Source organism: Pezoporus occidentalis, unplaced genomic scaffold (genome assembly GCF_034315485.1).
Source record: "Pezoporus occidentalis ecotype Australia unplaced genomic scaffold, CSIRO_AGI_Poc_V1 ctg136, whole genome shotgun sequence".
Taxonomy (NCBI): domain Eukaryota; kingdom Metazoa; phylum Chordata; class Aves; order Psittaciformes; family Psittacidae; genus Pezoporus; species Pezoporus occidentalis.
This window is the reverse complement of record NW_026913168.1, coordinates 1,734,288-1,746,778: the sequence shown is the minus strand read 5'-3', so window position 1 is coordinate 1,746,778 and position 12,491 is coordinate 1,734,288. Positions and strand designations below refer to the sequence as shown.

General features: G+C 43.0%; 1 protein-coding gene across 4 annotated transcripts in view; it reads left to right on the top strand.

Annotated features, from left to right (window-relative positions):
• Positions 1-6,291, top strand: part of GATA3 (GATA binding protein 3) — a 28,035-nt gene extending 21,744 nt beyond the window's left edge. For all 4 annotated transcript variants that reach the window (XM_062609320.1, XM_062609322.1, XM_062609319.1 and 1 more), the window contains exon 6: positions 5,155-6,291. In XM_062609320.1, the coding sequence (XP_062465304.1) occupies positions 5,155-5,439 (285 nt within the window). In that variant the 3' untranslated portion in view covers positions 5,440-6,291. The remainder of the gene's footprint in view (positions 1-5,154) is intronic.
• Positions 6,292-12,491: the final 6,200 nt, after the last annotated feature.

Below are 12,491 nucleotides of genomic sequence, written 5' to 3'. Positions count from 1 at the left end.
GCTGCATTTGTTATTTCAAGCTCTTTGGTTTCCTGTGAGGAGTAAACAAGTTTGGATTAAGTAGGACAAAAAAAGAAAACCCAACTGCCAACCAGGCTAATTTTCACCTGTTTTGTGAGGGGCATCTCTCTTGGAAAACAGGAAAACTTGTTTACCCTGTAGCGAGCAGGCGTCTCAGCACGTTTCGAGTCCCATGTAGCAAGCAAAGCTTGTCATCAAACTCTCAGTGTGGTCACTGCAAACAAAGGGGGTGGACCCAGAGTGAAAGCTCTGAGCCTACCACAAGAAAGTATTCTGTTTGCTATTTCCATGGCAAGAAGGGAGAAAGGTCAGCCAGATTCACTGGAGGAGTCTGTGCTTGTGTTTTCATTTTGGCCTTGTAGCCACCAGTAGTAGGACTTATATAGACTGGGAGACAGACAGGGAGACCTATACCTGGGCTGCTCCCCTTGTACCTTGGCAAAGCCCTTTGAAAAAGATAGGCTATTCCCAGGTTGGACCTGATGCAGGTGCCCTTGTTTGGATGAGAGGACTTTTACACTTGAAGAAGGTGTAGTTTCTCCCTACAACTATACAAGGTGGCAGGATGATGGGCTCAGATGTGTTACCTGCGTTGTAGACATCTGACTGGAAGAACCCCCTTTAAGGTGTCTAGAATGGTGCCTGGATGCTGAGGTTCTCCAGAAATGTGCTGCAAGAGCGCATCCTGTTCTTTTTCATTCTAACTCTGTGATCCCAGTTGTCCTGAATTGACCCCCTAGACCCACTGTTTAGGGAAACTCTGATCCAGCTGTGAAATCTGTGACATGGGGCAGGCCTTGAGCACTTTGGAGTTGTTTTCATATTCATTAAAAACACTGACAGCTGCTTAAAAGCTCAGCATAGCTACTTAGCAAAGTCAAGTAGTACCTTGCCTTAGGAGAAGCTCCATTAATGGGGCCTGCTTAAATGAAACCCCTAGAGGACTGAGATGCTGTGTGAACAGTATAACTAGACAAGGATACTAAAGACTGGCTGTGTGTGGGTAGATCCTTTGATTTTACTTTTTTAAGATGATGCTTAGTGATCTCAGTTAGGTCCATTATGGCAGGGCATTGGAATACTATTCTGCAGCCCAGCTTGCTTTAGAGGTTGTGACTCTGAAGGCCACATTACGCTTCAGGAGCCAAATATTTCAGGAGTAAGATTTTTGTGAGCAGTGGTAAGGCTGGGATAGCCTCATGGGGGTGCCTTCTCATTATGGCTGTTGCGAGGCAGGACCTAGGGATCTGAGCTAACTGCCTGGTGAATGGCACCAGCGTCATCCTTTAGTCAACTCCAGGCAGGGAGGAAGTCTGGTGGTTGCACATGAACAAGGCTCCTTGGCTGAAGCAAATTGGTCTGGTCTGTTCAAGTGCAAGACCCCTTTATGCAGGCTGTGGTTCTGATCTCTGTATGTACCTTACCTGCATCGGTTCTCCATCAGGAGAGGTGTCAGAAATAGAGATGCTCAGTGTAGCTTGTCCATCCCAAACACCTGAGTGTCTGCACAGGTATTGCATCAATGACAGTGAAAGGTCTTTAGACGCTTGCGAGATAGTTTAACCCTGTTTCAGGCTACATTACAGTAAACTCATGGCTGTTTTTTATCTTTATTCTGCCCATTTTGTTTTTTCTTTGGGTTTAATGAATTTTTCTTGGGCCTTCAGATCTGTACGGTATTTTAATGGATTGATCTGAATGTGAAACTCACCCAGTTTTTAAGTCCACAAGGGGAACATTTGCAGTGAAAAGGCTATTTTTTTGTTACAGGGCTATTCTTTTTCATGGGACTTTATCCGTTTGTTTTACTGTTGATTCCCACAGCTTAACCAAACCCATTTGCCAGTGCGATATAAGCAACAATCATAATAGTCTCGGGGTGCATTTAGTGAAGCTGCTGGTGTTTCTCCCAACAAGAACAAACTCCATTAACACCAGTATTAACAATGACTAATATTTCATGTTGATACAGTGCCTTTCAGCCTGTGGCATCCCAGAGTGCTTTCTCTGATACAGCCAGTCTGGAAGATTAACCCCACATTGGAATGACTTTGTCTGAAGGATAAATCCGCACCAATGACAGGACTTTATTGAGGTCAATGTCAAAATCCCATTGTCTTCAGTCAGAGCAAGATCAGACTATCCCCTGGGTTTGATCTGTTGAATGTGAGGTTCTCATTGTTGTTGTTTTAGTCCTTCTTAGAAGCAGGATGAGCCTTCACTCACTTCAGGGATGGGGGAAGGAACCTTGTTGGAGGTGCACATCAGGCTGGCCTGGGCCCATAGGAATGAGTGAGCTGCCGTTGTTTTTGGTACAAGTCCTCAGAAAAGACCTCTTTCACAATATCCTAAAGTAGGGCTGTGTATCCCAAGAGCAGAGCAGTTGGTGTTTTGCATTTGATAAAACAAAGAGCATAATCCATGCCCATAATTAATTGGCTCCATCTGAAATTAATGAATTTCATATACATGTGCTGGGCTGGTTTAATTTTAATTTAGCATGTGTTTGTCATTTTTATCACAATGGATTTCATGGAGAAGGTCTTCCCTCTGGGTCTCTTGTTTCTCTACCCCAGAAACAGAGACGAGGCCACGGCTTTGATGTTTTGGGGACTACTTTAATTCTACTGTGACTGACCTTTGAAGTCACTGGAAGATATTCCAGCTTGCTGCTGTGACTGTGCTGGTCTTACTCCTGACATTTATCTGAGTCCTTATCTGCTTGGCACTTGGGTCAGGTACCTGCTAGGAGGGTGAGACCACGTACACCAGGATGATGTGTCCAGCTAACAGCTTGGATGCCATTTCTGCCTCTAGGTGCTGGCCATGGCTTTGCCACCATCCTGGGCAAAACTGGTATTCCCATCCGTAAGTTTCCCATCAAATCATGGTCTGGGACAATCTGCTCTTAGCATTTGAGTGAGACACGAGAGATGCCACTTCGGGGAAGTGCTCACTGTCCTGCAGGTCACAACACCAAGCAACACAGGGTCAGGACCCTGTGTGTGCTCAAAGAGCCAGCACAGCCCCAGTCCCAGCACCAGGCTGGTGTCACTTAGCCAGCACCACCTCCTGAGCTTGCACCTTTGCTGCTTCACCTTAGAAACCAATTCTAGCTGCTCTTGAGTCTGCGTGTCATGATGTGAGTTCACACTGGGAGATGGGGAGGTTAAAGTGTGCCCACCCAAATCTGAGCTGGGTTCATCAGGGATTGGGACTTCCAGGTCTCCTCTAACGTTGCTGCTTGATGGGGCTCACTTGGGGCTTCCTCCCAGCTCTGAATGTGGGCAGCATATCCCTGCTCTCTGGCTTAAAACAGGCCAGGCATATATTTCCCATCCCAATCCTACAGCTGGAGCAAAGGGCTTTCCTTGTATGTGTATCCCCATTTGCTTGTCTAGGACAGGAAGCCAGGGAGAAGGGTGAAGTCGTATTTAAAGCCCATGACATATGAGGCTTTTGCTTGTTGCTGCCCCAGGGCTGTTGGGCTGCGCATGGGCAGATTCCTCCTTCCTACATTCAGCTGCTGGCAAGGAGGGCTGCTTCCTCTGGTTCCCTTTATCCATAGGTAGAGGAATAAGCCTATTTTTTGGACAAGATGAAGTTTCCCATCACTGCTGATACAGACAGCCTGAGGTCACTAATTCAGATGGGGATGAAAATGAGGTCACTAATTCAGATGGGATGCTTAAATTGGAGAAGATGAGCCCAGTCCTTTCTTTCCCAGTGCCTGCATCCCCACATATGGCAGGAAGCTATTGTATCCTTGTCTCCTCAGTGAGAGAAATCTGTGAATGATTCCCATGCAGCGGGTAAAGGCATTAGGCAGTGGCTGATGAGCAACAAGTGAAACTTTGCTGTGATCTGGAAGAAGAGAGGGCTTTGTCCCTTGTGCTGATTTAAGATCTTACGGGTGAAGATCTGCTCAGGACTCTTACAGGGACATCTTTTCATTGTCCTTCACTGGGGCTGAGAGAGTAGCTCCCGGTGGATAGCAGATCCATTCTTTCTCCCTTTTCTCCCTTTGCAGAATATCCATCAGCACTGTTGTGTGCTCACTTTTAGTATGAAAAGTAGTGTTCAGCCCTGGGGTGATGAATGGGCTCTACTGCCTTCTGCTGTGGGTGAAATTCTGCAGAGGAGCTAGTACAATACCTACACAATGTCTCATGTAGACCCTCATGTTCATATTTTAGGTTGTTTTCGGATATTGGATGCATAAAGCCCCTTCCAAGTGTGGCCTTTGGGGCTTTCATGGCGCCTGTGCTAGTGCATGTTGTGATGCTGGCTCTCTATGCAGTAGTAAGAGTTTCTTACAAGAGTTACAACAGACCTTGCTACCGTTTCCTAACCCTGATATGTGTGCAGATGGCCATTGCTGCTGTGTCTATCCGTGCAGGAGAATTGAATGCTTAGCTTTCTTACAGATACGTCTGCATGCAAGTAGAGAACGCTTTGCTGGGCAGCACAGATATGTGTTTCAACCTCCCCCAAAAAACCTGAAAGGCTTTAGAAATAGAACCAGGTCAGCTAATGTAAACCTGAAAAGATGGTTGAAGCAAAACCTTTCAAAAGAAGAAAATTAAGGTGAAAATAAGACAAAAAGAAAAAAAAGGCAAAAAAAGATAAAAAAATATAGAGAAACTCTTTACAACTCTTTTGTGTTTGCCCATCTCTTTAATGCCTCTGTGAAAGTCTGAGATCCCTCATAGCACTGAAATCCCAGCAGCTAGCTATTGCCACTAATGGTTTTAGATCAGTCAGGAAGCCTCGGGGTGAGATGGTGTCTGCAGGGGATATTTCAAGGTGATAATGACTAAATCCCTAAACACGGTGCACTTACCTAATGTGGAGACAGCTGAATATTTTCGGGTATGTTTTGCTCCAGTGAGGCTCTGGCAGCAATTTTCTGTCACCTTGTCTTCAAAGATGTCAACCAAACTTGGTATTTCCTGGTGGGCTCTGAACTTTGGGTTAGGGGGGGAGAAGTTCTGTAACCACGGTGCGTGGGGTTTACAAAGGAAAGAGAGGGGCTGCTGGCTGTTGGGGTGGTGCTGGGCACATGAATCCCCTGGTGATGCAGGGAAAAAGGATGGAAGCACACACAAAAAAAAATAACTGGTTTTTGTTTAGATTAACAGACCCCTGACTATGAAGAAAGAAGGAATTCAGACCAGAAACCGGAAAATGTCTAGCAAATCCAAAAAGTGCAAAAAGGTCCATGACAACCTTGAAGACTTTCCCAAGAGCAGCTCCTTTAACCCCGCCGCCCTCTCCAGACACATGTCCTCCATCAGCCACATTTCACCTTTCAGTCACTCCAGCCACATGCTGACTACACCGACACCGATGCATCCTCCATCCAGCCTCTCCTTCGGACCTCACCATCCTTCCAGTATGGTCACTGCCATGGGTTAGCAAGAGACTCCCCTGCTGAATGCTTACGGTCTCAAAGTGAGATTTACTTTATATACTTGCATTTTTGCAGGCGTGTGGTTATGGGTCTGACGTCCCGAATCAAATGGGAGGGGGAAAAATAGGAATATTAAAAAAAAAAAAAGATTATTTGAAGGCGTAAGAGAGAAAAAAAAATTAAAAAACCCAGAAAAAAAATACAAAAAAAAAAAAAAACAAAACCAAAAAGAAAAAAAAAAAAGAAAAAAAAGAGAGAAAAAAAAAAAGTTTTAGAAAAATGATGTTTGCCACTTTTTAAAGGAACTCATTATGGCTTCTATGTATCCTTACCCACTGAATCTGGATCCCATTTGTGAATAAGCCATTCAGAACTTGCATTCCCTATTGGACAGGATCTCTAGTGCTGTGAAAAAAAAAAGAATAATATGAAATAAAATAAAGTAAAAAGCGCTGAACATTGCATATAACTTATATTGTAAGAAATACTGTACATTGAGGAAGACTTTATTGCATCTGGAGAGCTGTAAAGACAAAGAAAAAGGCATGAAGGACTCCGAGAGATTTTTTTCTTTTTTTTTTTTTTTTTTTAAAGGAAAACATACAAAAAAATAAAGAGCAATGGAGGACAATTGAAAAAACCAGACAAACAAACAATGCTGACCAAGAGGAAACGCGGTCTTATGAACAAATGGACCAACTGCCAGTCATGTCTTCTCCTTTGATTTGATTTTATTTGTTGGTTTTGGTTTGGTTTCTTTTCATTTGGTTGCCGGGGAAGGGGGAGGGGGCTGGCTAGAACGGTTGTTGGATGATGCAGTAACTAACTAATGAAATAAATAACTAAATCAATAAAAACCTATAGGGAGATCATTCATTTTGGGCCACGGGCCCTTTTACATAGGAAGTACCAATGGTGTCAGGCAATCAGTGTTACCATGCGGACATTGCCAACAAGGGGTTTTCAGATAGCCATTCTCCAGGTCTATATGCATTGTGAACAAGTTCCTGTAATTGTTGTTTGTATGTATAATTCAACGCACCAAAATAAGGAAGATGTAGATTTATTTCATCCTATTATACAGACTGAATGGTTGTACAAATTTATTTACTGCTAGTGATAAGACCTGCTTTTTTTTTTTTTTTTGTTTTGTTTTCATATTTTTTCTTCCTTTTTTTTTTTTTTGAGAATAAACTAGATTAAATTCTGTTGACTTAAAAGTGTTTTGTGCTTGGGGAAAGGGAATATGTTTCTTTATTAATATTCTTCTTTTTGTTTTAAAGTTGGTTTGATGGTATTTATTCCATAATTACCATGGATATGGGAATGTGCATCTCTGTGCTCATGCTGACAGCCAAAGCAGTGTTTGTAGTGGCTTGAGAATAAGAAAAAACACAGAACAAAGGAAGGAAAAAAACCCTCACAAATAAATAGATTGCATGTTAGTGTAACCCCACTGTCCAGTGTGTGCTCCCTGTCCCTTGAATCTTAGCCCAGCTGCTGCTGGCGTCTAATGTGAGGCTCCCACATGGAATGGGTCCCTTTTGGTTCCAGTGAACCATGGCTACCAAGGTGGCAAACCTGCGTTGAGGACAATTTGGGACTGGGATAAGTGCAAAGATATGGCAGGGTCCTTATGGTCCTGGATACGTTTTGGGCAGTACTAGGAAAGACGCTGAGACTATGGACAGGAACTGGAAAAGTGCTTTCTGCTCTGCCCGTTGGGTACTCAGTGATATAATTTGGTGGTCTACAGTTGAGATCTTGATGTGAAACCAAGATGGGTGGTCCAGACCCTATCTCTGTGCTTGGAGGAATGGGCAGAACCTGAGACAAAAGGCTGGATTTGATGGTAGACAGAGGTCAATTCCCCAAATTTCAAAGGCCCTCAGGCAGCCCCTTCCTGCAAGAATCTTATTTGAAATAATGCAATTTATATTATTATTGTGGATAGCAAAGTTTGGCTCTTTTAATTTGATTTCTGATGGTTTAATCCTTAGATAATTGGTCCTCCTCTTCAGCATTTACTCTTTCAGATTCTTTATGCTATCATTAGGATTAGGCATTTACTTTCCAAATGAAAGGTTAAATTTCTTATCACCCCGCTCCATTTGGAGATTTAAGCATGGTGTGATAAGACAGAGGTTGCCACAGCTGTGAGAAAATATTTAAAACCCCCCGAACAACATAAAGACCTCAATGGACATGACTTGCAAATGACTTATTTATTTGCTTATTTAGCTATGGAATGAAATAACTGAGTTCTTTCACCCAGAAATATGTGTACTCCTGTGTTTCTGTGCCAGGTGGATGGAAAAAATATCACCGCATGTGTCAGATGCTATTTTGAACCCACTTTCCCTGAGGTGATAACTGGAGAGGGTTAACACTGGCCTGGGCTAATCTTCTTCTGCAGGATGGCTCACATGAGTAAGGATGTTTCACATAAGGAAGACCACATCAAAACTTTCAGGATGATTATACAGAGGCCAAATAGTCATTTGATTTTGGAATGGAGGAGAAGGGGAAGAGTATTGACCTTTATCTGTGCTTCTCTTCCCCTGTTTCAAAATGAAGCCAGTTCATTAACAATGAGCTGTTAAACTATGTCTACCATAAAGGAGGATTTAGCAGTTGTAAGCGGAACAGACAGTAATTGTTTTGTAATGTTGTGTATTCTTTCCTTTCTTCTCTGTTGATAAAAAACATGTAAAAAAAGTCAGAACAAATAGCACACATTTAAAATATTATGTTAATCACCTTTCTGCTTACTCAATGAGTATTTTAAGCATAAAGACCACATGTCGAAATAAAACAGAGCGAAGAATTACTGAGATGCAAATGGAGATCTTGTTGGCTCCTAATTAATCATCTGCAAACTGTAAAGCTATTTCCACTTAGTCTGACAAATCAAAGGAAATAATCATCTTTGCTGATATTAAGCTTGAGAGATTATTATTTTTTAATTCGTGATGCTACAACCTTTCCTTCCTTTTGCTCATCAACAGTTTGCAGTTGGACTAAGATACTGATTCCAGTATTCGCAGTGGTGTGCTCATCTATTATTGTGTTTTTATCTTTCAGTTTGCTTTAGAGGGAACTGGCTCCTGAGTTTCTTGCTCTAACTTCTTCCTAAAACCCGAAAACACCTTCTTCTTGCAGTTTCCTTCTGATGTTGTTTCATAGGTCTTAGGGATATTGAGTGAGATGATGCAGGAGTGAGGCCAGCTCAGATAATGAGCATCCTGAAAAGGACACAAATGGAGACACTGTGTCTGCATATACTCTAAGAAACACGCACAGTTTGTCTAGAGAGTTCTTACATCATTTATCTTATGTACTGATGTCAGGAGCAGGATGAATAGGAGCTCACACCATGTACCCTTGATTACTGGCCAAGATGCAAAATTAACATGAGTCTACCAGTTTCTCAGTTACGTCTTCTTTTTCTTTTCTTTGAGAGTAGATATTCTATATTTTTAATGTGTTGAAGGGCTTTGGTTTTTGGTTGGTTTTGTTCTGGTGTTTTATTATTTGCTTTACTTTGTTTACTTCCCTCCTTTTAACACCTGAGAAAAGTCTGGTTTAGAGAAAAGGCAGAGAGCTGCTGCTTTTAGGCAAACAACTTGTGAACGGCTACTCCTCCTTTCTTCACTTCTGAAACTGCAGGGAAGAGCTGATGGTAGGCAGGCTGGAGCAGGAAAGCCCTCTGAGTCACGGCTCTACTTTGGTAATCTATATTATAAAGAAAACACCATGGAAATCATTAGTGGGGTCAAATCTTGTGGTCTTTTTGCAGGCAAAATGCTTTCTGGGAGTTTGAGTAATAGCTGCTGTGCTGGTGTGACGGTGGTAACTGCATTCTACTCATGATCCAAGCAAAAGTCCACTGGCATTAGTGGAAAGACTCCCAATGAGTAACGCAGTAAGACTTGAATCAAGACCTCCCAATTAATTTCAGTGTTATCACCTTGATTTATCTGCCTTAGTTAACTTTTCAGCTGCATCGGTCTTGTGTCAGTACACAAGACATACATGAGATACTGAAGATAACCAAGCTCCATGCTTCAAGGTGGAAGAAGTGAGAAACGTTTTTTACAGTCTGCAAAACTCTGATTTTTCTTGTGTGCATTTGACTTGTGAATTGTTTTAGGAAGCATCGAAACTTGTATTTAGGTTCAGATTAGCAGTGTGTTTTTGAAGTGATTTCCCAGTAGTTCCACCTTAGGGTGATGAAATTTTACCTTGGCTCATGCAGCGTGGTTTCCTTGGAACCCCACCTAATGTGCTACCGCACTAATGGGAGCTCAGGCCACAGAGCCAGGCTAAAATTACCCTGAAGCAACCCCTCAAAATATGTCCTTTGGGTCCTCAGCACGGATTGCTTGTTCCCCCCAGTATCACCCCTATTGTTAGTGCACACATCACCGTAAAACACATGTTTTCCTGCTCCATTTTGGTCACTGAGACTTCTGATCCACTCAGGACTGGTTGTCGTCTAGGGAAGAACCCAGGTGGGTGATGATGGGACTAGAGGGGATGAACCTGTCTTGTTTCTTGCAGAGTTTGGGAGGTGTTTGGGACAACAGACCAGAAGTTCTTATGGAAAGAACCCTGTAAATGAAGCCTTAAAAATGTCATATTTAACCTTTCCTCTTTCATAGATCTTCTATATGGCATTGGGAAACTCACATGAGGACAGCCACTGATAATGTGATCATCCCTTTTGGTGATGCCTAATTGCACACCCTAAAGTTTGCTTTGCAGAAACATTCAGTGGTTTCTTAAGCCAAAGGATCTCATGCTTGTATTAATCCTGCAGAATACAGTAAATATTAAAAATACTGCAAATTCAGTGCTTCATTTCTTCCACCTCCTCCCATCCCCAAATCTCGAGAGCAGACAGTAACTCCTTCTCTCCTCAAAGATGTGTTGTGCAGATAAATCTGTCACTTGTGAAGTGCTTGGATGAGCACCATGGAAAACCCACCAGCTTCAGCAGGTCTGCAGGAAAGAAGGCTTGAGGAGTGAGCAGAATACAGGTCCACTGCTCATGAAGGTCAACATCCTCCCTGTGTCCTCAATGATGCAAAGGAAAAATACTTGGTGTGATTGTCCTGTGCAGAAGGAGGAGTGGAGGTGGAGGAAGGGTGAATAATTCAATCCTGTGTTTCCTAACATTTCAGTGGTTGATTTTCTAATCTTCATGCTGTTTTCTTAATGCATTCTTTTGGGTTCATTCCTCCATAAAGATATACATGTGCAGGTACAGACAGGTGCTCATTGGTGGCACGGACTCTACCTTGTCAACAAAGGAAACATGACGTGTGTCAAGCCTATGTGTAAGTATGTCTACACCCAGAGAACTGGAGGGCGCCTGTTGTCACCCGTCTGTCTTTGCTGGTTGTATGATGTTCTGTGTGCACCTGTGTGGATATATCTAAACTACAGCTCTACGGAAAGCGACGCACAACACAAATGTATAGCAAATTTATACCTGTTTCACACAATTCCTTGAGGCTATGCAGACTCCCGGGTGGATGTTGGAGCACTCTATCTTAGCAGTATATTTCCCTTGTTATAAGTTTAAATTAAGGCTTTGACCTGAAGCTAAACTCATTTTTTTTTCTCTCAAGGTACAAAACACCTGGTTATTTAACCTGTCCTTTTACATTTCCACTCTCGGTTACTGTCAACTCCAGAGGCACTGAAATAATTCATGCAAACTTGTCCTTTGGGAAGACAGAAGTGACTGAAATGCTCAGGGGAAGCTTGTTCGTGAGCCTCACAGGCTGGTGTTCATGTTAACATGGAAAATTAAACCTCTGCATGAGTATTTAGGCTTAGCCCATGAACTGTTTTAGTTCCCAATTAATACTCTATTGCAATATTATAGTGCAATCATTCACATAACTATTTCTATGTTAGAACCACAGTAATCTTCTTACACTACTTGACTGGATAACTCTTTTCTTGCTAAGACACAAATCAACCAGTGTGTAGATTGGGGTGGTCCCAGTGGCTGCAGGGAGCACTGCTGTCCACAGGTTCAGGTCAGGACACAATCCTTCAGCTTCAATTCTGCTTTTAATTACAGTCTCCCCTCATATTCACCAGCCACAGAAGAGATTCCTCTCTCAGCTGCGATCATTATGAATAATTAAGAAGTCAGAAGAAACCAGGGTTAAGGTTCATGAAAGCAATACAAACTTCTGTGAATGGTGGTTGAGGGCCACAAAGATGCTCCAAGGGCTGGAGCACCTATGACGATGGGCTTGTTGGGAGCTGGGCTTGTTCAGCCTGGAGAAGAGAAGGCTCCTGAAGGGGAGACCTGAGAGCTGTAAAATACGTAAAGAAGCCTAAAAAAAAGCTGGAGAGGGACTTTTTGCAAGGGCCAATAGGGATGAGACAAGGGCCAGTGGCTTTAAACTGAAAGAGGGTAGACTTAGATTAGATATAAGGAAGAAGCTCTTCCCTGTGAGGGTGCTGAGGCGCTGGCACAGGGTGCCCAGAGAAGCTGTGGCTGCCCCATCCCTGGCAGTGTTCAAGGCCAGGTTGGACACAGGGGCTTGGAGCAAGCTGCTCCAGTGGAAGGGGTCCCTGCCCGTGGCAGGGGTTGGAGCTGGATGAGCTTTAAGGTCCCTTCCAACCCAAACCATTCTATGATTCTATGACTGTTGGCTTCTTGAGACTCTTGGTTTCTTTCCCCATGTACCAAGATTGCCCATGGCCAGGGAGACCAGAGGTGCCCTCTGTGTAAGAGGTGAAGTTTTCTCACCTGCAAAACCTCAAGCTAGTTGCAGAAGGTCATCCCTTTTCTGCATGCATGCAGAGATGATCACTGATGAATTTACTTCCTGTGGAGTTGCACTGGAGCAGATTTATAGATTCTGTGATAAATCTAAAACTATATTTAGGGACTCTGAGGAAACAGCAATGAATAGACACAGGTCCTGAACTGTGATCCTTGATTGCAGCTGCTTCATAATAGACTTCTTTTAAAAGTACCAGTATGGGACAGGAAGTGGTGGTGAATATAAAAATCTGCTGAGCCTGG